The 25,783-nt window shown below is 43.8% G+C and overlaps 1 protein-coding gene across 2 annotated transcripts; it reads left to right on the forward strand.

Moving 5' to 3' along the window:
* Window positions 1-1,034: 1,034 nt before the first annotated feature.
* On the forward strand, window positions 1,035-5,393 carry LOC123404416. Of its 2 annotated transcripts, XM_045098341.1 has the most exons (5): window positions 1,035-1,452; window positions 2,690-2,864; window positions 2,997-3,068; window positions 3,356-4,540; window positions 5,129-5,393. In XM_045098341.1, exons 3-5 carry the CDS (start codon window positions 3,043-3,045, stop codon window positions 5,139-5,141), a joined length of 1,224 nt encoding a protein of 407 aa, XP_044954276.1. In that variant the 5' UTR covers window positions 1,035-1,452; window positions 2,690-2,864; window positions 2,997-3,042; the 3' UTR covers window positions 5,142-5,393. The 2 variants fall into 2 exon arrangements, with proteins under 2 accessions (XP_044954276.1, XP_044954275.1); XM_045098340.1 differs by lacking the exon at window positions 1,035-1,452 and having other exon boundaries at window positions 1,813-2,864.
* Window positions 5,394-25,783: the final 20,390 nt, after the last annotated feature.

The raw sequence follows: 25,783 nt of genomic DNA on the forward strand, positions 1-25,783 counted from the left end.
CAACCTCTTCTTTCGTTAAATACCATCAGCTTTTTGTGTCTTCCTCGTTCGGTGTCCAAAAATATTTAGGACCAAAGACACAAACAATCACTTTGGCAAACCTACGCATTGACTCAATTTTACTATCTTCCCCAATGCAAGGGTACTCATCGGTATAGTCAGCCGGAACGCCGTATGAAATTACCCTCATAGCTGCCAAGATTTTCTGATATGCACTAAATCCCTTCAAGCTCGTGGCATTCCTAGTTTGAGTAAAATATCGACAATTCGCCTCGCAAGCTTCAACAATTTTAACAAAGAGGGATTTGCGCATACGGTACCTTCTCCGGAAGAGGTGCGGCGGGTATGTTGGATTGACGACGAAGTAGTCTCGCATCAGCATCTCGTTGCCAAGATTGCGATTTCGAGGAATGCAAAGACGGCCGATAGTCGATCCACGCCGCCTCTTTCGGTTCTCGTCTTCGTGCTCCTTCACGGCAAGGGCCATCACCAAGCTGTGCTGGCGAAATGTGAGAAGCATCCTCTCAACATCCAAGTCATCCGAAGAGGATGAATCCTCGAGCAAAAACTTCTCGCACAGGCTCAAGTTCATCTTTGGCGGTGGCTCTCCCGGCGTCGTAGATTGGCGGATCCAGGGGAGCCGGTGTAGCGGCTCGCCGAAAGAGGGCAACGACGCACCAGTGGCGCGATTCGCCCCGGAGATTCGGCTGAAAGCGGCGCCCTAGAGCCGGCGACGGACTGGGGGAATCGATGGCGGTGCGGTGGCGGAAGGGGGTGGGGGAAAGGGCGCGGGCTGAAATGTCCGTCCGGCCAACCGCTTCCCTCCGATACAGGGCACCATATAGGCGAGGCGGAAACCTGTGTTTTCGCGGGTCAAGGAGGGGATTTTGTCTTGCCTCTCAAAAAAGTTTATGGATCAAACGCGTTTGCGGATCTGGTCTGCCAATATTTTCCGTCCCCATCTTTATTTTAACGGTTATTTTATGGGTCGGGGTATTATACGGGTACGAGAGATGCTTTTATGGCCTGCAGAAACCAAACGAAGACGAACCCAACCCTCGTCAATCAAAAGAAGAAAAAAGACGAAGACGAACCCTAGCGTGTTCCTCTCCCTTCTCCCATGCCCATGCCCATGCCGTCTTCGGTCCCAGCCGGCCACAACTTGGCTGGAATCTGGAGAGGAGGTTAGTGATGAGGACCTGATCGGTAATGGAGGATGGCGGTCACGGGAACTTCAGATCCGGTTGGCTCCACTACTGATTCGTGCCACAATGCTGTCAAATAGCAGCTAGGGACTGTGAGTAAATCAGTGGAAGACGAAATTTAGCCCAGGCTCACTTGGTGCGGCGAAATCGGCCTGAGCCAATTTGGAGCTGTCGGCACGCAGGAACAGAGAAAACAGAGATGCAGGAAGAGGAGCTGCCGGCCGGACACAGTCCAAATAAATTACAGGTCACTTACCTTCTCTCTCCAGTCCAAATAAATTAGTAAATGATCTCTAAGATTAACTAAACTTGGCATGAGTACATTAACACTGACAGGTTCTTAATGTGTGCAGTTATGCAGTTTCAAAATATATAGGTTAATCTTATTGCGACATTTACAGTAGTTCAGCTTAGAATGTTTGACAGGCTACAAAGAATTGCAAGATGGAGTGCAATTTTTCACCAAATTTGGAAAGTGCAAGGTTCAAACTAGCATTATTGCTCATTGATAGCGTCTGGGATTTGACAAGTAGTACCAATTACTCCCTCCGTTCCTAAATATAAGTCTTTTAAGAGATTTCACTACGGACTACATACGGAGCACAATGAATGATTCTACGCTCTAAAGTATGTCTACATACATCCATATGTAGTCTTTAATTAAATCTCTAAAAAAACTTATATGTAGGAACGGAGGGACTATATGTCAGTTATGATGATAAGGAGGAAACCACAGTTAGTCTTAGTTAGCATATAAAATTTGGTTTTCAATCAGAAAGTTGTTGCCAAAGAAATAGTTTTTACTTACGTCTGAGTCTGAATCCAATTATTTCGTTGCAATATTACCAAAAGTGCTAATATTCCAATATGCCACATTTATGCTTAGTGTTGTCCACTATATATTCAGGAAAACAAAAGAGTTGTGCATGTATTACTTGGTAGTGGTTTACTCTGCTTCTCGAGGTTGCAAAATGGCCAAGATATTTTTTATGCACCGATAACCCTTGTATGGCGGATATATTGTTCATCTAGTTTGAAGAGAGAATTCATGCTCTGTTAGTTAAAGCTTCTTATCACGGTGGTTTCACATGTTTGTTAGCATGGTGGAAGGTGATAGGGTGTGTTTCATGGTTTCACATTTCAAAAGAACCACCCTGTTTTACAGCTATTATTATCTTAGATTATATATAATCACTTACAAAAACTTCAAAACTCCCGTCTTGCTAGCATGTCTTAGTACATTACTACGCGAAGCCGTTGATAGCTACACACGCAAAGAGCAAACAAAATGTCTGATATAGTACGGATCAATCACATTGTTAGTTGGCGCCGTGGAGTGCGCTTTTTAAGTTTTTACTCTAGTTACTAAATATAAGATGAATTGTGATTTGAGGCCTCAGCAAATAGCAAAGGCTGTAGATATGGGCTTTTTTAACTGACACAGACGGCCGTTCTTGGATGGGCCAACCTTACATGGTTACTAGGGTTCACACTCGTATTGGTCCTCGGTCGAATTTCCTAAAATAGGAAAAAAGCTCAGATCTCCACTTCAGTTTCCAATCACCAGCGCAGCGGTGGTCAGAAAGAAAGGAAGAACGGCGCCGCCGTCCGCCAGCGACCGCAGACCTCCCCATCCCCGGTAGCAACCAAAGATTTGAGGTCAGGAAACGCCATTCCCTTCCTCTCCTTCTCCATCCCCTAGTAAAAATTCGTTTAAGTTAGTTTCTTTCCTTGTGGAAAACCCTAGCTTGATTTCCCCCCATAAACCCTATTTTTTCCTTACTTCAACAGTGGAGGGAGGAAAGAGGGTGCTGCGACAGGGGGAGGTAGATAGTTGATGGATCCATCTGAGATTCCCCACCGGTAACATCCAATTTATCTTTCCAATACTTTGTGTATGTTATGCTGGCTTGATGGATGGATATATCATGTACTCGTATATTTTTTTTTGAGGAAACACAAAAGACTTGTGTTTCATTTCATTGGAGAGAAAGAGTTTGGTACAATCCTCCTAGGAGGCAAGTTACAGGGCACTTTTGTGTTTTGTGTGTTGGATATTTTTGCAACCACACTGATTGAAGAAAGTAGTCCATTAGTTTCATGCATTTCTATTGATTACATTTGTTTGTGCGTGGCTGCTACTGTTTCAGGGTCAATCTTTTTCCCAACTCACCGTGTGTGGATGAAGAGACGCTGCAGCAATCTGCAAGGCCATTCGACCCCGTGTCCAAGGTGCTCGGCGACGATGACCTCCTCATGGAGATCCTCCTCCTAATCGGCTGCCCCACCACCCTCGTATGTGCTGCTCTCGTCTGCAAGCAGTGGTTCTGTCATGCCTCCGACCCCGCCTTCCTCTGCCGCTTCAGCAAGCTCCACCCGCCCTGCCTACTCGGTTTCTATGTCAACACCAGGATTGACCTCTCACGCTTTGTGCCGATGCTACCACAACCAGCAGAGTTTGATGCTGTCATCAGGCGTGCAAGCTCCAGCCTGGACAAATATAAACTCATCTTGGATGACTGGAATGACATCGTTTTCACCAACAAGTTCAAGAACCATGAGGAAGAACCTGAATCAATACATATAGTGCTCAACCTGCTCTGCCCTGAGAGAGGCATGGTCAGTGTCCCACCATTCCCAATCCATGAATGCCAGGATGGCTATTTCCACACTTTTAGTAGACTCCTCTTCAAAGAAGAAGGCGACGGCTTTTCCTATGTCTATTTGGACATGGAATCAGATGGAACAAAATCTACAATGCACGTCTATATGTTGCAAGATGGTGTCTGGTGCGTGCATGCCTCAGCAACGACACAGCTCCCTTGTCTGCCACTGAAACTCAATCCTCTGATTGTTGACAATAAAATCTATATGGCGGCCACCCTGAGTGAAATTCTTGTCTTGGATTTCACAGCCTTAAGTTTCTCCACATTTCAGCTCCCACAAGGGCTTGTTATTGGTGACCATGGAACCATGTTGTCACGGGCAGATGATGATTCTGGTGTGTATCTCATTCATTTGAAGGAGCCTCAGCTTTGCATCTGGCTACGCACAAGGGACAACTGGTTGCTGGTGGATACCATCTGCTTGCATGAGATGTATGCTAAATTGGGGATGTCTGATGTCAGAGGTTGCGTGTGGATAAATCAGGTGGGGGGCAATGCTGAGTTTGTTTTCTTGCAGATGGGTCGATGCCTAGTCTATGTGGGTATCAAGTGCAGGAAGTTGTGTAAAGTGTATGAGCTGACAAGTGAGGATCAGTGGTTTGGTCCTATCCAGCCATGTATGACGATCTGGCCTCCCACATTCCCTGCGCTCAAGGATGATCCTGCAAGGTTTGTCTTTTGGCCTTTCGGTGATTTTATTATACCTTGTTTTTGTGTGATAGCATTATAAGCGTAGATGAGACATTTATAATATGAGGAATGCCGGGTGCTTCGTCGGCATGCTGGGAAGGAAAATGGAGGAATTAGGAATAAGAGAGATTAGAGGAATGGGGGTTTGCTTCTGCACTGTGATCGTCAATATATCATGTCTTAGATTGTTAATACTGCTCATTTTCAGAACGTTGTTGTAGAGGAATTATGTTTTTTGCTTGAAGCATGCTATTACTCACACGGATGCCAACTATGAATCGTAAATTTTATAACTGGCATGCTTGTGTTTATGCATCTCTTCTGATTTGGATATATCACTTCGAAGCTCTTCCTCTTACATGACAAGGGTATAATAATCCAATCTAATAACATATACGGTACCTGGTTGATGTTCCATTGTTTGAAGAGTTCTTATCATTTTGACTTTTGCTTGCCGCACGATAGTCATTTGACCTCGCTGTACAACCAGTTGTCTTTTCACTTGTTTTGATCTTGTAACCGTTAATTGTCACCATCCTTATTTTTGGTCTGTTTTTCTTGGAACAGCGATGCCACGTGATGACGAGGAAGGCCTTGGATCAAAGAAGAGGGAGCTGCAGCTGGGTGGTGCGTAGCCGGGGGCTGTGTTCCTCCTTTTCAAAAAAAAACTGGATGTAATGGATTCGGTGACAAGTTATTCTGGGTAATGGATTGCGGTGCTGAATAAAACTGGATCGGGTGCTCCTATTTATTGTTTTGAACAGACATGTATGTTTGTTTTGAACAAGCTATGTTTGTTTTTAACTTTCTAGTGTATTGTCCATTTGTGAAACCTGTGCTCGACTCTGTTAGCAACGTGCCTGTGGTATCGATCTGCTGATCACATTGAGGCATTAGCATTTGTTGCCTTGTTGCAGAACAGAATAAAATTGGACAAAGCAGCGGCTCAAAGAAGCATCTCTGCTTCTCAAAATAGATGGCTGAGCAGGCAACATCCTTCCTGCAAATTTCTTCAGCTACACCAAGCAGTTTTCCTTCAGAGATCTTCTGCATATCCAGAGATTTTTTCAGTGTATTCTGCTCATCAGGTTCTGACCAGCATTGTGGAACCTGTCTTTAGTCTTTCAATCAGGCTCATAGGCAATCGAGCTGCCCTTCTTGCAACCTATATTAGTGCTTGATTGACCAGGTGTTGTAATCTATGATGTAACTTACGTACTTGAGCTTGGTTTGAAATGAATATGGCGCCTTGTGCGCCTCTCCTTTGTTAAAAAAACCTAAATCTCAATCAACTCCTGCAATTCAAGCATTGGATGCTGGCACGGTTATGTGTGTGTGTGTGTGTATGTACACAACCAAGCTAGCGAGACTGCTCAACACGGTTTCATGGAACAATCTTTGTTGTAACAGACATCTTTGATACAGCAGTAGAACAGAGCATATCAGTTTCAAATTAGAAGATTCTTCGAGAATAAATGAAACTCGTCTCTGCAAAAAGAAATGCTTCTTCGAGAATCAATCAATGGCATGTGTGTGGCAGCAGAAGCTCCTCGACGGATCGACCGCTTCTCTACTTCACCTGCACTCCGTCCATATAAACAGGGACACCGTGCAGCCCAACGATCCCCACAGGAAACTGGAGTACATAGTAAAGTCCCGGGCGAGATTTAGAGATAATTTGGTTCAATGATTGTAATATGGCGATATGAGCATTACAAGCTGAAGCTAAAGAACAAACAATGAGATGTCAATGTTCACAATTCGGTTCCTTGACTTACCAATCTTTGACCTGCAAAAAAGTAACTTAAAGATAGTGGATGTAGCTCTCTACCATGAATAAAACTTCCCAGACTAAACACTTTTTTCTAATAGACTAGCCGTCTTCTTCCTCAACGATCCTTGACTGCCAGCTGCTTATATTCAAAAATAAGGTGATATAAGAACAGCAACCATGTACTGACGCATAAATCAAGTCGAGTTCTTTGGGAGAAATCTTAACTCTTAAGGCAGGCGAATGCATCTCCAACAAGAAAAGAAGAAGAAAAAGGAGTGTGCACACGCGTTTGCACTTTACACCGGTATATATACTTTCATGTAACTAAATCAGACAATGTTCGCCGACAGACTCCTCAATGGAAAACCACACGACTGATTGAAAATCTCTGAACTCTCTGTAACTTGTCTGTAGCCCCTTAAACCCCCCTTGTGAAAGACAAAGAAAAAGGTCAAATGGTCGGTGAAATGGGTATTGATATCGGTTGCTAATCCATTCATTAGGGCAACTTTCTGTAGGTCATTATTTCACATGGTGCCAGCCACTAATGCAAGTGAACCGTTGCAAAATTGTACTAGTGTGCCTAATACAGAGGCTTATGAATCAGAAACGGGACCCTAAAAAACGAGCACCACAAGCATATATCTATCCTATATAAGATGCTCGTACATATACATTGTTTGACCAACAACTTGGGTACCACATACTCCTCTCCATATGTATGTACTTCCTCCGTTCCTATATATATATATATATATATAATTTTAAATTTCATTAAAGAATACATACGAAGCAAAATGAGTGAATCCACACTCTAAAGTATGTATGTATACATTTGTGTGTAGTCCGTAGTGCAATCTCTAAAAAGACTTATATTTAGGAACGGAGGAAGTATGCATTACAATTACAATTTACCACATACTCCTTAGTAGATCCATGGAATAGATCAGGGAGGGGTAGTTCTAATAACAGCAAACTTTTTTAGTTCACTCCATCCCTGATCCGGATGCAGAGCATGAGAGTTTCCATGTGTATGATCATCTCTGCAACAGGAAAAGCTTCTTCGATAGTCAAGCTAGCTCATCTCTGGAGAAAAAATTGTGTCCGAGAAACAATAGGTTCAGGTTTGCTCAGTTTCACCTGATGATTTAGATGTATAAGTGACGACCCAAGTTGTCACAAAGCATTTCATCATCACAAGGTCATTTATAGGTGACATGAGACCTACGCTCTAGCTAACTGCGCCACCCCCTTTGATGTCTTAAAAGGGAATACTCTAATAGTGAGATGACAGTGTCAAATTGATATGAGCTCAACAGGGGGCTTACGCCTGCCTGAACTTTATTGCAATCGTCGATAGCGTTACAAAGTGCATGGCACCAAAAATACATGGGTTGGAGGGTGTTAGATGATTCTACATATTCTTCTACATATTCTCAACTGGACCGGGCTTATACCATGTAATACAATATGATCGGCTGGTTTTTTATAACCCTATATGGGTCGTCTGCGAAGAAGTCGGAGTCGCTTTCTCTGGGAGAGGTGATGACGATGACATTGCAGGCAACCTCCATAGTGTCCTTTCTTCGGTGGTGTGTGTGAGTCTTGTGGGTGCCAGGTCGGCCGTGTGCCTTCTTTGTGGGCATGTTGTAACGTTTTGGCCCGGGTTTTCGTTAATTAATCGAATAATTCTCTTTGATCTTTTTTAATAAATTAGACCCTAAAGAACCGTGTTTTAAAAAAAAATGATCAAAGAAACTGTATATATACATCTGTCTGTTCGCTAGTGATATGAACGCTGGAAGCAGCTCAAACAATGAGATTAAAATGTAAAATAATATTTAAATTGGCTTTGGCTCATTGCCTGGTTTCACCTGGTTCAGTAAAATTGTTAGTCCCATATAAACCACATAGCAGTAATACCAAATTGAATGCCACACATTCGGTTCGTTAATTTGGTTTGCCAAAGCTGTCAATCTACTTTTTTTTTCTAGTCTAACAGACTGGCCGTCTTCTTCCGTTTCAATCCTTTACAACAAACCGTTTTATATACAAAACATAAGGTGATAGAAGAACAGCAGCTGTAAAAAAACAACACGTAAATCAAGCCAAGGTCGAAATCTTAACTCTAACACGTAATGTGCATGCTTTATTTTACTTTATGCCGGGATATATGGTTTTCATGTAAATGAATCAGATCAGGTCAACTGAAAGTAGAACAAATAAAAAATGATCGAAGAAACAGTATATATACATCTGTCTGTTCGCTAGTGAAATGGATATTGATAACGGTAAATATTGATTAATTAGAGCAAGTTGTTTTGTAGATGAGCTGATATACTATTCATTATTTCACATGGTGCCACTAATGCAACCGTTGCAAAATTGTAATATGATTTGTTTTTTGACACTGTCATGGACACTAAAAAACATCTTATAAGAAGTTACAGAGGTACTGAACTATGCGGCCCATATGCCTAATATAGAGGCTTATGGATCAGAAATGGGAACCTGAAAACGAGCACACAAACCTACATCCATATACCTATATAAGATGCAGGTATATATACATTGTTTGAGCAACAACAACTTGCGTGCCACATACTCCTCTCTATATGTATGTATGCATTACAATTTACAGAGATAAGAAACTGATAATAGAGCTTGTCAGTTGATTAATGGAACAGGGAGGGGTAGTTGTAACAACAAAGGTTTTAGTTCACTCCATCCTTGATCCGATAGCGGTGCAGAGCATCCTAGTACTACTTATTTTGGTGTGCGTAAATCGCAACTCTTTGTTTAGACCGCGAACCTTTTTGGTGAACTTCTTTCAAACCCTGCCACACAAAGAAAATGATTACTTGATATCAGGAAATTAACGAAAGTTGCAATGTCGATATGGTCCCGGTATTGACTGAACTTACTTCTTGAGCATTGCAGTCATGTCCGTATAACCCTCGGGATCTTTACGTCTCGAGTCTAAGACAGTTATTAATGCCTCGTCATGCTTAATGGATAGCAGAATAAGGTAAAAACTGCGCACGCATATATAACTCATCAATTACATTACTTAACCTCGAGTAAGCGAAACGGAGTATACAGAAAAGACATCAACACTCACTTGAAGTTGTAAGGAAAGAGTATTTCACTTTTGTTTTGATGTATAAGGAACAAATTTAGCAAGTTCTCCTCGGTCTCTTTGATTGAGTTTCATACGTCCATTCATTTATGGCATCTGGGCTAATGAACCCAACGTCGAAGATTCCTACTTTTTTTAATTCAGCGATCTTCAATCTGCATAATATATATAGTAGGATAATTATATATACATGCAATAAACGAGCTGAGCTAGAGACTTAACTATAGAAGTAATACTTATAAACAGTTGGAAGTCATAGGTTGTTTGTCGAGGGCCAGTTGATTGTATAACTGACACTAGTAGAAAAAGGGGCTTCCGTCCCAGCTCAATTTACACATTAGTCCCGGTTCCATTACGAACCGGGACTAATGTTAGCATTAGTCCCGGTTCGAACGACAAGGGCGCCGGTCGGTCATTAGTCCCGGTTCAAAAGGGACCTTTAGTCCCGGTTCGTGTCTCGAACCGGGACTAAAGGGTTTGGAGGCTTTAGTCCTGGTTCGTGTCTTGAACCGGGACTAAAGGATAGACCTTTAGTCCCGGTTCGAGACACGAACCAGGACTAAAGGGGTTTTGTATTTTTATTTTTTCCTGTTTTTAAATTTTATTTCTGTTTGTAGTTTCTGTTTTAAATTGCTTATATCTTTTAGGATATATTTTTTAGTGATTCTTTTTGCATTAGATTCAAAATTGTGTCTAGTTTCTGTTTGTGCAATTAGTTTTAAAATTTGAATTGTTTAAATTTGAATTTGTTCAAAGTTGCTTCAAACCCAAATTGTGAATAACTTGAGTTTACAAATAGTTTTTAATTTAATTCTTTTTTCTCCTAGTCATCTGTTAGATTGTTATCACAGTAAGATTTATTTGGTTATTTTTAGAATAATTTAAATTTGGATTTTAATTAAAGCAATATTGTTTTGCTTATATAGTTGTTTTAGTTATTTAATTGTTGTTTTTTATTATTTTTAGTTAGTACTTTCTGTAGATTTTAACATGTTATAGTATGGTGCATATTGAATGCATAAAAAGTCTGGAATTAAAATCATTTTAATAAAATGCCTTTGTAGCAGATGGGTTTTTGTCTGAAACCTTGATACTTCGAAGGATGATCCAGTTTGTACACGAAGTGCATCCAATTTTTATCGTAACTCTCTCAACTTTTTAGCACATGCCATGTGGATGAAACTATGATACCATGCCAACTTTCAACCTTTTCAGAGTTCATTTGTAGTGCTTTTCAATTTCAAGGTCAATTAGCTCAAAAAAGTAAGTAAATGCATGAAAAATACCAAATGAAGTCAGAAAATATTGAAAATTTATGATGTGGCTTTAAATGGTGTATTTTAAACACAAAAAAAGTATGGAGTTCAAATAAGTTCAAAAAAATGAAATCCCTTTGCAATAGATGAGTTTTCGTTCGAAACCCTGATACTTCGAAAGAGATTGTTCATTTTGTACAAGAAGTGCATCCAGTTTTTGACGTAACCCTCTCAACTTTTTAGCACATGCTATGTGGGAGAAATGATGATACGATGCCAAGTTTCAACCTTTTCAGAGTTCATTTGTCGGGCTTTTCAATTTCAAGGTCATTTAGGTTAAAAAATCATTAAATGTATGAAAAATAGCAAATGAAGTTATAAAGGGTCGAAATTTAGGATGTGGTTTTGAATGGTTTATATTGAATGCAGAAAATGCATAATATGTATGAAGTTGAAATAAGTAAAAAAATAAAATATCTTTCTAGCAGATGGGTTTTCGTCCGAAACCGTGATACTTTGAAGGAGATGGTCGAGTTTGTACACGAAGTGCATCCAGTTTTTGTCGTAACCCTCTCAACTTTTTAGCACAAGCTATGTGGATGAAATGATGATACCATGCCAAGTTTCAACATTTCCAGAGTTCATTATAGTTCTTTTCAATTTCAGGGTCATTTAGCTCAACATAGCAAATACAGTTAGAAATGGTTAACTCTGGCTTGGTTAACCTTAGTTGTGATTCTGGCGGGGACGGTGCTAGCAAATGTAGTTGACGGGTATGATTGGACTCTTGGCTAAAGGGGGATTCTGAAATTTTCAAACTCTACCCTCCCTGGACCGTCTTTTTTAGTTTTGTAGAAAATAAAAAAAAGCTAAAATCTTCAAAAAATGAAATCCTTTGAGATGTAGTTAGGTTTTAGTGCCTAGTTGGTATACAAATTTTGAGATATGAATTTTGACCGTTTTTTCAAAAAAGGGAAAAATGTAAAACGGCCATAACTTTTGCATACGACGTCAAAAAAAAGTTTAATATATAAAATAAAACTAGAGAAAATTGGGAATCGATTTCACCAGGGCTTGCCCGGTGAAGTTTTCTCAGATGCTCAAAATTCCAAATGTAAAAAAAGTTATGGCAAAAAGAAGTTTTTTCCACAAAAATAAGAAAAAAAAAAATTATTTCAAATCTTTAGGCTGTTTTCATTGAAATTCACTATTATTATTACTTATTTTGTTTATTTTAATAATTGTTTGAATTCAAAAAATTAAATCATGTGACATGACATCAAACCCTAGGTTGTTTAGGATTGATAGCTTACTATTGTCACAAGAACAACAAGTGCAGACTTGGCAACTAGGGGGGATAGAACCAGGAAGTTAAGCGTGCTGCAGTGAAAGGATGGGTGACCGGCCGAGAAGTTAGACGATTTGAAATGAGTAATCTACGCTAGAGCAGTTAGGATGGGTGATTAGAGATTAAATTGGCAAATAAATCAAAGATTTAAAAATTGAAATAAAACATAACAACAAATCAAAGAATATTCAAAAATAAAATTTGAAAAATAAATAAAAAAGGTACCTTTTTGGGTCAAACAAACAAAATAAACAGACGAATCCTTTAGTCCCGGTCCGTGTTAAGACCCGGGACTAAAGGGCCTGCCCCTAAGGACGCTCCGAGGCGCCCACGTGGAGCACCTTTGGTCCCGGCTTGAAACAGGGCCGGGACTAAAGGTTAGGCCTTTAGTCCCGCCTCTTTGGCCCCGGTTGATGAACCGGGACTAAAGCCCCTTACGGGCCGGGACTATAGGCCCTGTCCCCACTAGTGTGAAATAACTCCACAAATTCAATAGGCATCACTGGCATCACTTGAGCTTCAACGAATTTGTGATCAGGTTTCACTGTCATATACATAGTGTCTTTCCCAGACTCCCCGTAGGTTTTCATGTACCACTCATGCAATTTGTGCATCATCGTTGTTAGAGGAGGATGACCAGGTTTGACGAGAGGCTTCCCATGCACGTATTTATATTGTTTTTTTGTTACCTCAGTCGTTTCAAAAATTACATCATCCCCCAAGTAATCATCAAGTTTGGTACCGGGCACCATCCCAGTATGATTAGCCACGACGATATCGCTAGACACCTTGAGCGGGGGGCACGATTGCTTCTCCTGTTGGCCGAGCTAGGGAATTGTTTTCCCACTTCTTCGTTCTGCTAAACTTGCATCACTGCTAGCCACCGGAGCAGAGGCGTCTCTCTTCCGCTTGAGAGAAGGAGGCGGAGTGCCCTCACGCGTAATTTTCTTTCTTACTTGTGTAATTTTCTTACTTGTAGGAGGAGCCGGAGTGGCGACGTCTGTCTTCCGCCGTTGCGGAGGAGGAGGCGAACTGCTCCGACATGCCGGAGGAGGAGCCGAAGAAGGAGGCGGAGTGCCCTCATGCGTCGGAGGAGCCGGAGTGGCTTGATCACTCGCCGGAGGAGGCGGAGTGCCCTGATCACTCGCCGGAGGAGGAGGAGGAGGCGGAGTGCCCTGACTTGCCGGAGGAGGAGGAGGAGGCGGAGTGCCCTGACTCGCCGGAGGAGGAGGAGGCGTCCAGTTTGGAAGCTTGATGTACTCCTTCTGGCATAGACATGTACTCCTGAGAGCATGAACGAGCTTATTATCCCCTTCACCTGTAGGGTGGTCAAGCTCGAGCTCCTCAAATCCCTGCATTACTTCATCCACCAGCACAACAGCAAAGCCATGTGTAATCGGAAGGTGGTGAAAATTTCCGTTGGGTTGAGGAGGTGCAACAGAGCCGATAGCCGCCTTGAAAGCGAGGTTCCGGTATTTCATCATAAGCTCACAATGTTGAGCCTTCGTCATAGTATCCACGGGGTAGCTACGAGCCGTGAAGTCAGGCTGAACGAGCTCCGTGGAAGCCAAGCTGCTTCTCCACTGAGATGGCGGGGTAGCTTTTGGGGTAGCTTCGTGCCGCTGAGATGGGTCTCTGACATTTTCTTACTCTTGTACGATGTCTTGTAGGCCACAAATGCGGTCCAGTGATCTCTCATCTTCTCAAATCGGTCGATGAATTCTGGAGTCTTTCCTTTGTTAACAATCTTTGATTTCAACTCTTTCTTCCACCTCCTGAATAGATATGCCATCTTCTTAAGAGCACATGCCTTGACCAGTGGCTCTATAACTGGCTTATTCGGATCCTCCTCTGGCGGTAGGGTGAAATTTGCCTTCAGCGCGGTCCAAAGATCATCTTTCTGCCTATCGGTGACATAATCACCTTTAGGGACGTCGTCGCCTTAGGCTTATTCCATTGCTTGATGCTGATCGGGATGTTGTCCCTAACAATAGCTCCGCACTGAGTAGAAAATGCATCCTTGGTCCACTTGGGTATAATCGATAGGCCATCACCCGCGCGTGTTGTGATCGTGAAATTTTCATCCTTGTTCAACCTTCTCTTCGGGCCACGTCTCGTTACCAAAGTTTGGCTCGATCTGGACTTTGCAACATCTCCCTCCTCCGTTCGGTCAACGGAGCCATCATCATGGTCTCCTTCTTCCTCTGACATTCGGTCACCGGAGCCATCATGATCATGTCCTTCCTTCTCCATTGTTCGATCACCGGAGCCATCATCCTCTCCTTCAAGACCATCGGTGTCGTTGAAATACAAAAAGACATCACCTCCGACGCGGATTATATCCCCCAACAACTGTTCTTGTTCCAAGTCTCTTGGATCCATAGTTTCTGCAAATATTACAACATGGCAATTAATATACAAACATGAATGTACGATGTCCGGACTGCCTCTCTCATGAATGTCAAACAACGGATTCTATACCAAAAACTTTCTTTTATAAACGAAAAACTTTCTTCTATGAACAAAAAACTTTCTATGAACAACATTGCTCATATATCAATGCATACATCCATGGATCATCAACGCATACATACATGGATGAGCGAGTGTGGCCAGATGGAGGTTTTGTCTTTGTGCATGCGGAAGATGGCGCGACTGAGGTGGTGCCTGATTCGGCAGTGGCTAATGGCAGGAGCAGAGAATGACGACGGGCGGCAAGCTCACGACGGGAGGACGAGGTAATGGCGGGAAGGCGAGATGGGTGTTGAAGACCGGAGTCGAGGTTGGACAGAGGGAGGTGTCTGGGGCAAGCTCACCACCAGAGGGACAACTCATGGATGGGGTAAACAGACAACGCCGAGGCGGCGAGCTCAGGTTGCAGTCGTGCAGCGACCTATCGTGTATCATCACTACTTGGAGGCGGGTGTTTAGTTCATCCATGAAGGAATCTTCGCAAGTCACGAATTCTACAATTTCATCGCTACCAAGTCAGGGACTCAAATTTGAACCGTGTCTCGTCACTACTTGGAGGGGTATCACAAAAATCGGTTAGCAATAGAACATGATCCAACAATGTTCAATGTTTTTCCAAGACCCATACCAAAGATGTTGTACTAAATGTCATCTTAGCTATAGGAGTCATATTTTGGTACCAATCATGGAGTAGACATGAGTCCTATTTGTTTTACAAGACAAACTCGAACATTTTTAGTACACGGTGAATTTTACAAAATGCATAGTGAATATTTGAAAATGTACAAAAATGCATACTGTATATTTGAAAATGTACAAAGAAAATGTACAAACACGGCGACGACGGGCGAGGGGCGGCAAGGGTGACGACGGGCGAGGGGTGGCGCGGGCTCCGGGCGGCGACGGGCGACGATGACGGGCTCGGGGTGGCGCGGGCGACGACGACGACGGGCTCGGGGAGGAGTGATACGTCCCAAACGTATCTATAATTTCTACTTGTTCCATGATCTTTTGGGTGACATTTCTATATGTTTTGCTACACTTTTATATTATTTTACACATATTTGGACTAACCTACTAACTCAGTGCACCTAGTGCCAGTTTCTATCTGTTGATGTCTATTTTGTAGGGGCTTTTACCCAATTTTCCGAACCCCGAAAAATTCCTGGAAATATATATAAAAAATCAACGAAACAGAAGCTTCCGAATCACCGAAGATGGGCCAGAGGGGGCCAGGGGCTGCCCAGGCGACCTGCTGGCACGACCAGGCCCTAAGCCGCGCCAGGAGGCCGCCTGGATGGGCCCCACCTCCTCCGATGCCCTCCTTTGGCCTATATTTAGAGTCCCGAGAGGAAACCCGTCCACAACTTCCAGAATCGTGAATTTCTCCGTCGTTCCACCACCGCAACGCTTCCGAGATCGGGAGCGTCAGGAGACCTCTTCCCGGCACCCTGCCGGAGGGAGGATTGACCTCCGGGAGCTTCTCCACCGCCATGGACGCTTCCCGGACGTGCCGTGAGTAGTCCTCCTTGGACCATGGGTCCATGACCAGTAGCTATGTGATGTCTTCTATCCAATCTTATGCTTAAACGGTTAGTCCTTGTGAGTTGCCCTACATGATCAAGGCATCTATGTAATTCTCTTGCTATTGTTGTGCTCGGTTTGTTGGGATCCGATGGATTATGAGATTATGTTCAGATTGTTATGAGTTATATATTTGATTATCATTTTATATTATGTTCCTTAGTGATTCATGCATGTTCTCCGTTGCTATTTATTGCTTTGGCCGAGTAGTAGATTGTAACTCCAAGAGGGAGCGTTATGCAGGATTGTGGGTTCATGCCCCTCGATGTCTAGCTTGAGTGACAGAAACATGAGACTAGGGGATGTGCTATTGCCACCAGGGAGAAAACAACGGTGCTTGTGACCACGGTTGCAACGATTGTTTACCTTACACATAGTTCGTTAATGCAGTTGTCCGTTGCTTTGAGTTTACACTTTGGATGGGGCTCGCAACTTAATACCGACGAGATGTTCTGGATAGATATCTCAAGGTGGATGATTAGTAAGTAGATGTTGATGAATAAACGGTCTACTTGTCTTGGCGTACTGCCCATTACTATTGAACCTCTAAACTATCAAGTAGCATAATTAGCATTGCGGTGCCTTCATAATTCAGTCAATTGCCCAACTGTGATTTGTTTACCCAAGCATAGTTGTTTATCGTCTTTTGGGAAAGAGACATCACTAGTGAACATCATGTGACTCTGGTCCATATCACCATCATTGTTTACACCTCCATCATTTACCGCTTTAATTTACTTTTCCGTTGCAATCACTATTACCTTCCCGCTTGTGTTTTGATCCTTTGCAAACTACAAGGCTGGAGAGATTGACAACCTCTCTGTACTCATTGGGAGCAAAGCTATTTGTTCTGTGTGCAGGTCCACGTCTTCTACTTGCGTCAGGGTGGAAGACACCTACTTGTTGGTCCTAGGAGTCCTTCTGGTTCGATAAACCTTACAGTTCCCGTGTGAGGGAAAAATTTCTACTGACTATATCTCAACCTTCCACTTGGGGTAACCAACGAGGTGCGAGAAGTATATACATCATTTCGTCATCAAGGAGGCGTGGGCCAGCGGCGACGGGCTCGGGGCGTTGACGATGATGGCCTCGGGGCAACGACGATGGGCTCAGGGCAATGACAACGACGGGCTCGGGGGCGACGACGACGGGCTCGGGGGCGACAACAACGGCCTCGGGGCAATGACGATGGGCTTGGGGCAATGACGATGGCCTTGGGATGATGGCGATGGGCTCGAGGCAATGGCGATGACAGGCTCGGCGGCGACGGTGACGGCGGGCTCGGGGGCGATGGCGACGGCGACGACAGGCTCGGGGAGGAGGCGCCGGCCGGCATCGACGGGCTCGGGGCGGTGACGATGACGGGCTTGGGGCAACGGTGATGGGCTCGGGGGCAGCGCTTAGGACGGGCTCGGGGGCGACGACGACGACAAGGAGAGATTGGGGGAAATTTTGACAAGTCCCGCCATATATGCGAACACCTTTGGTCCCGGTTGGTGGCTGAAACTGGGACCAATGCCACCCTTTTGTCCCGGTTAGAGCCACCAACCGGGACTAAAGGTCAATTTTCAGCAGCCCAAAGGGCGGGAAGAAGAGATTTTTAGTACCGGTTGGTGGCTCCAACCGGGATGAAAGGGTGGCATTGGTCCCGGTTGGTGCCACCAACCGGGACGAAAGTCCTCTGCCTGCCATAGCCGCGGTGCGGTTGGATGTTTAGTCTCACCTCGCCAAGCGAAGGGCACCCGCACCTGTTTATAAGCCCCGCCGGAGCTGCAACATTGTGCTCCTCTCTAAAGCAGGCTTGTGGGCCTAAAAGTGAAAATAGATGCGAATTTATAGAGAAAATTCAACTATTTTGTCTTTAAATTAGAATCTATTTTTTAGTTGCATAAATTTTATATAATTTTAGTGTCAAAAATACTAGAGGTTTATACTTTGATAATTTTAGTTGCATAAATTTTATATAATTTTAATATCAAAAATACTAGAGGTTTATAAAAGCTTTTTAGTCGATTCTTTTTTTATTAGAGTTTTATAAAAGCTTTTTAGTTGATTCTTTTTTCTATTAAAGAATATTATAGTTTTGTTTTAGTTGATCATAACAGAATATTTTAATTGATTATTTTTAGTTCATTCTTTTTAGTTTTAGAGTTTCATAGAAGTTTTCTAGTTCATTCTTTTTGCTATTAGTTCATTCTTTAAGCTAAATGACCCTTAAATTGAAAAGCACTATAAATGAACTCTGAAAAAGTTGAAAGTTGGCATGGTGTCATCATTTCACCCACATAGCATGTGCAAAAAAATTGAGAGGGTTACGGCAAAATTGGATGCACTTCGTGTACAAAACGGACAATCTCTTTCGAAGTATCAGGGTTTCATACGGAAACTCATCTATTACAAAGGGATTTCATTTTTTGAACTTATTTGAACTCCAGACTTTTTATGTGTTCAAAATACACCATTCAAAGCCGTATCATCAATTTTCAATAATTTCCGACTTCATTTGGTATTTTTCATTCATTTACTGATTTTTTTGAGCTAAATGACCATGAAATTGAAAAGCACTACAAATGAACTCTGAAAAGGTTGAAAGGTGGCATGGTATCATCATTTCACCCACATAGCATGTGCTAAAAAGTTGAGAGGGTTACGGTGAAAACTGGATGCAGTTCGTGTACAAAACGGACAATCTCTTTCGAAGTATCATGGTTTCATACGAAAACTCATCTATTACAAAAGGCATTTCATTTCTTCACTTTTTCTTCGCTTGTGTTCTTTGCTTATTGCGCCATAACCATGGTTATCTTCATCGTTTAACAGGGTGCTTGGGCCAACCTTGACTTTGAAGGCAGGAATTTCATGAAACTTTTCATAATCTTCAGACATGTCTGTCTTGACCTCCAATCCCACGATGTCTTTTTTTCCTGAAAGAACTTTGTGGCGCTTTGACTCATCGTATGATGTATTCGTTTCCTTATATTTTCTTTTTCTCGGTTTGGTAGACATGCCCTTCACATAGAAAACCTGTGCCACATCATTGGCTAGGACGAATGGTTCATCTATGTACCCAAAATTGTTGAGATCCACTGTTGTCATTCCGTACTGTGGGTCTATCTGTACCCCGCCTCCTGACAGATTGACCCATTTGCACTGAAACAAAGGGACCTTGAAATCATGTCCATAGTCAAGTTCCCATATGTCCACTATGTAACCATAATATGTGTCATTTCCCCTCTAGGTTGCTGCATCAAAGAGGACACCGCTGTTTTGGTTGGTTCTCTTTTGATCTTGGGAAATCATGTAAAATGTATTCCCATTTATCTCGTACCCTTGGTAAGTCAATACAGTTGAAGATGGTCTCCTGGCCAACGAGTACAGCTCATTAGAAACAATGTTGTCACCCATGAGACGTTTTTGCAACCAACTGCCAAAATTCCTGATGTGTTCATATGTAATCCAGTCGTCACATTGCTCCGGGTGTTTGGAGCACAGAATATTCTTATGTTCATCGACATACGGGGTCACCAAGGTAGAATTTTGTAGAACTGTGTAGTGTGCTTGAGACCAAGAATGCCCGTCCCTACATATTATTGAGTCCGCTCCTAGTGTGCCTTTTCCACTCAGTCTCCCCTCATACTGCGATTGAGGGAGACCAATCTTCTTAAGGTCAGGAATGAAGTCAACACAAAACCCAATGACATCCTTTGTTTGATGGCCCATGGAGATGCTTCCCTCTGGCCTAGCGCGGTTACGAACATGTTTCTTTAAGACTCCCATGAACCTCCCAAAGGGGAACATATTGTGTAGAAATACAGGGCCCAGAAAGACAATCTCGTCGAGTAGATGAACTAGGACGTGTGTCATGATATTGAAGAAGGATGGTGGGAACACCAACTCGAAAGTAACAACACATTGCACCAAATCACTCCTTAACCTAGGCAGCATTTCTGGATCGATCACCTTCTGAGAGATTGCATTGAGGAATGCACATAGCTTCACAATGGCTAATCGAACGTTTTTCGGTAGAAGCCCCCTCAATGCAACCGGAAGCAGTTGTGTCATAATGACGTGGCAGTCATGAGAATTTAGGTTCTGGAACTTTTTCTCTGACATATTTATTATTCCCTTTATATTCGACGAGAAGCCAGACATGACCTTCATACTGAGCAGGCATTAAAATAAGATTTCCTTCTCTTCTTTGGTAAGAGCGTAGCTGGCAGGACCTTCATACTGCTTTGGATGCATGGCGGCTTTTTCATGCACACGTTGATGTTCCTCCCGTGCCTCCGGTGTATCTTTTGTATTCCCATACACTCTGAAGAAGCCTAGCAGGTTCACTGTCACGCCCAAGATGCGACCCTATCCTCAATTTGGCACGGGGGCCTCGTCAGGGATAGAAGCGCATCTCGTCGTGTCGCAAGAATGGATATCGTTACAAGTACATGTACTGAAAAGGAGAGATATATAATACAATTGGCTTAGACTCGCCACAAGCTACATCAGAGTCACATCAGTACATTACATAATCATCATGAAGAAGAGCAGGGTCCGACTACGGATGAAAACAAACGAGAAAAGAAGAACGACGTCCATCCTTGCTATCCCAGGCTGCCGGCCTGGAACCCAATCTAGTTCGATGAAGAAGAAGAAGAAGCAACTCCAAATGAACAATCAACGCGCTCGCGTCAAGTAACCTTTACCTCTACCTGCAACTAGTGTTGTAGTAATCTGTGAGCCACAGGGGACTCAGCAATCTCATTTACAAAGGTACCAAGACTAGCAAAGCTTAATGGGTGAGACATGGTTAAGTGGTGAGGTTGCAGCAGCGGCTAAGCACATATTTGGTAGCTAAACTTATGAGTACAAGAAATAAGAGAGGGAAGAACTACGCATAACGGACGTGAACTACTGTTGATCAAATGAATGATCCTGAACAGCTATCTACGTCAGACATAAACCCACCGTGTCCTCGATCGGAGAAGGAACTCACGAAAGAGACATTCACGGTTACGCACACAGTTGGCATATTTTAATTAAGTTAACTTCAAGTTATCTAGAACCAGTGTTAAACAAAGTTTCCACGTTGCCACATAACTGCGGGCACGGCTTTCCGAAAACATTTAACCCTGTAGGGGTGCTCCAACTAGTCCACCACAAATTACCACAATCCGCATAGAAATCCTCAATCACGAAGCTCGCGACCTCATCGGATTCCCTAGTGGAAAACCTCAACTCTGAGATTACCCAAAGCATCACCGGAATCCCGATGCACAAGATATTCCGTCAAAGGTAAAACTAATCTAGCAAGGCCGCCCGATGTGTCGACAATCCTGATAGGAGCCGCGTATCTCATTCTCAGGACACAACGGATGAGAGATGGTTACCACGCCAGACGCTGAGTTTCCCCGGGTAGCGTTAGTAAACTGCTCTGTTTTGGGCCAACACTCATGAGGAGCACTGGCCCGGGGGTTGATTAAATTATCCTCGGGGTCCGGAAAGTCCGTATGCAATTTTATTAGGTGATTAGGCAAATGTAGTACCAAAGTTGGGCCTTGCCATACCAGCTTTAATCTAAAACAAATTATCAAGGGGGTCCCCATAACAACCCCGATCGTGTTAGGAGCGATCAAATATGGAACATAACACCGGTAGCCGAAACTAAGGGGGCAAAGGTGGAACAAAACACCAGGCTAGAAAGGCCGAGCCTTCCACCTTTTACCAAGTATATAGGTGCATTAAATGAAATAGCATTTAATATGGTGATATAACAAGGAACCCATGTTTTCACATGGAAGCAACTACACCTGCAACTAGCAACGCTAACAACAGGGTTAAGCAAACAGTAACATAGCCAATCATTGGTTTGCTAGGTCGAACAGGTTGAAGGTTATCATGACAATGTAGAGAGGCTGATATTTAACATGTGGTAGGCAACGAGACATAATCGATAGAAGCGATAAAACTAGCATGGCAATGATAGTAATGGTATCTGGGGAAATGGTCATCTTGCCTAAGATCCCGCTTGGAAGAAGAATGCTTCCGTGAAGCAGACGAACCGACGTAGTCGAACGGGTCCTCACAATCCGGCACGCTGCGGAACTCTATCGAGACGAAGCAAACCGGAAACACAAATCAACACATGGATTTCACCACACGATGCACAACACAAATGATGCATGAGCAGCTGAATACATGCAAGTCACCGCATGGCAATTCACGTCAATCAAACACTACACATTAAGTGAAGTTCAATATGCAACGAGTTGCATATTGACGAAACTCCACGTTAATTTATTTAGTTCCATCCCGATTAGTTATACGGCAATATTAAATGTGTTTAAACATGGCAAAAGGTGAAGCGTAATTAATCTACCTATCTAGGCATTTTAAATGAGGTCGGAAATGACATATAGCATCTCCGAGACGACCTCACATGTTAATTTACAATTCTGTCCAGATCTGAACTAACACATTTAATTAGTTCTTAAACAGAAAAAAAAATAGGTTCACGTGATTCTACGCATCGTGACAAGCAATTTACACATAGAGAACATCTCCAACGGAGCTACGGTTCAAAAGATACAAGCACCGCAAGATATGATGGCATGAATGCAATATGTGTGCAACGACGGCCACGAGCACTTCAAAACATACAACCAGCAAGAGAAAATGAAACTACACGAGATTCTAAGCAAGTTTCATATAGGACACGATCAAATCGGAGCTACGGTTCAACAACTACGAGCAAAACAAGAAAACACTATAATCTGCCAAAATCAGCCACATAGCATTTTCTACACCCCACAACTACGAGCTACACAAATCCTATATACTCAAACAAGGCATCACACGATAGAGGGAAAGAAGCATTACAACAAACAACTAATAACAACTAGCATGGCCTCATGGATCACTAGGAAAAGAAGTCACAAAATGGCTTCTCACACACAGTTTCAGACTTAGTGAAAATTACACTTCATGAAAGTGCAGTTTTCGATCTAAAGGCATATTGACAGCAGCAAAACCAATAGCTACAGGACTCCAAATGGCATGAAAATTCACTTCATGCTAGAGAAACATAAATTCTACAACTAACTCCATTGGACCAACCTCAAAAGAGTTAGACATCACAAGATAGAAGCAAGACAAGACAACAACGAAATATAACAGATCTCAGACTTAGAAATATTTCAGCACCTCCAAATCAGCACTATTTCTAGCAACTTGAGAGCAAGCAAACCACACCTAAACATGCATTTCTATTGCAACCAAAAATACCAGGGGGCTAGAGTAAACATCCAAGGACAACTCTCTAGTTGACAACTTAAACAAACGAAGCACGGAACAAATCCTACGACAATGACAACAGGGCAACATAGCAAAATATCGCGCGAACTAACTTACTCAAAAGCAAAACTGATTGCACAGAAAAATCCTATATAAAACATATAAAATATGTGGGGTTGCAACACAAAAATATTACCACACGTAAATGCGAGATAATAACCTAGACACGGAAAAATAAACTAGCGGCAATTCCCTACACGCAAAAATACAAATGACTACTCTAAAATACATGGAAAAGTGGTTCCTAAACATGGACATTTCTACTACGGAATACGAGCAACCCGGACTTACGCGAAAAATAAATACGGGCGTCTATCCTATTGGAACAACACGTTAATCTATGCATACGACACGTCAAACAACGTCAAATAAATATGCAAGTTTTATAATCAGATTCTACGCGCAAAACTACACCAAAACCATATACAATACATTGCGATCCGACTAACGGAATAAAAACTACGGGCAAAATAATATTCGTGTATTTCCTGAAAATAATATATTCTCAGAAAAACAACCCTAATCTAAATGGGCCTAACAGTGGACCCAGGATACTAACTAGCGCTCGGGCGGGAATAGGCTCACCTGGGCTGGTTGGGATGCGGTAGCAGAGATGGGCCGGCGGGGGGGGGGGGAGCTGGGCCGAAGCCGGTCTGCTCGGCTCGCGAGGCAGGCCGCTGGGGAAGCCTGGGCCTCGGTTGCCTGGGCCGAAGGCGAGCTAGCCACTGCGGGGGCACCTGGCCTGGGCCGGCTCGGGGCCCAGCCGAGGCTGGACGCGGTCGATGCGGGAAAGGCCAGGCGGGGTGATGCGGTCGTCTCCCTACGACATGAGCTGCTCGCGGCGGCGGTTGCTGGTACCCGGGGCGGCGGCCGGCGGAGGGACTTCTGGCAAGGGGGGGCCGCCACGGGAGCGCAGAGAGGCGGGGCTAGCCGGAGGGGACCGGATCCGGGGGTTGTCGGCCCGGATCTGGCGACGGGAGGCGGCGGTCGTGCTCCGGTTGGGGCGAGGCTCCGGCGGCGGTGACTTCGAGCTGCAGCGGGACGTGGGCGGGGGAAGAGCTGCAGCGGCTCGTTCTGGTGACCGGGGCACGGCCGGCGATGGGAGGCGGCCGGGGACGGCGCGGGGCCGAGGAAGGCTGCGCACGGCAGCAACGACGCTCTGGATCCCGATCTGGAGCTCGAGGCCGAGGGTTGCGGGAGCAGAACGGGTGGCGGCGGCGGTTCGGGCCCGGCGGGCCCCGGATGGGCTCATGGGGGCCGACCGCTGGGGGGGAGGAGGTGCTGCGGGGAGAGGAGGGAGACCAGGTGGCGGCGGCTGGGTTGGTCAGCGCGAAAATCGAGGCAGCCACTAGGGTTTGCCTAAAATGGCAGGGAGGGCTTCTTTTATAGGAAGGGGGCTAGGATGGAGGGTAACTGGGGTTTTTCGACCCTCCGATCGTGATCGTGCGGTCCGATCGAAGAGGCGGGTTAGGGTTAGATGTGTAGAGTGGTGTTGGCTAAGATGAGAGGGAAGACGGGCGACCCGGCAATGTATTTTAAAACACCGACACACGTCCGACGCTAGACCGAATACGGTGCCGCTACGGTCGACTGTTCGGGTTCCAGACGGACTCCGACCGCGACGAAATTTGACAGGCGGCCTACCTGTAACTAATTACGACCGCGTGCCAAGTTTCACCCCGATCAAAGAAAGTTTTCAACACACTTTTAAAATAGGATTTTGACGATGCCGCGGGCGCGTGCGTGTGCGGTCGGGCTCAGAACGGATAACGACGAGAACCCGCAACTAACAACGGATGCAACCTTTGAAAACTGGCGGCAATGGGGTGCCGATGCAATGCTGATGATGCGCATGATACGATGATGATGCGACAAAAGAAAAATAGACACACGACGAAAACGGAATAAAGGGGGAATCTTCTGGAACGTCGGTCTCGGGCTGTCACAACTCTCCTACACTACAAAAGGATCTCGCCCCGAGATCCAAGAATGAAAGGGGGAGAGGATGAGAAAGAACAAGAGGTAAAACTTAGTTGCTTCTTTGACAAACGAGTGAAAACAACGATCCTAGAAGGTTGCAAAGCGATGAGGAATGATATGAGAAAGAAGCAAGAATTCACGGAAAATTTTGGCAGCACTTCGATAGGAAAATGGGACAAAAAAATCGATAAGATGAAATAGACAATATTCATACCAAACAACTAAATAGAACAAGGGAACACCATGATCTTGATAGAACAACATGATTGACCCAAAAGAGCAACATCACAACAACTCCAGAATAAGAGAATAGGAACAACAT

This window comes from Hordeum vulgare, chromosome 6H, assembly GCF_904849725.1.
Source record: "Hordeum vulgare subsp. vulgare chromosome 6H, MorexV3_pseudomolecules_assembly, whole genome shotgun sequence".
Lineage (NCBI taxonomy): Eukaryota > Viridiplantae > Streptophyta > Magnoliopsida > Poales > Poaceae > Hordeum > Hordeum vulgare.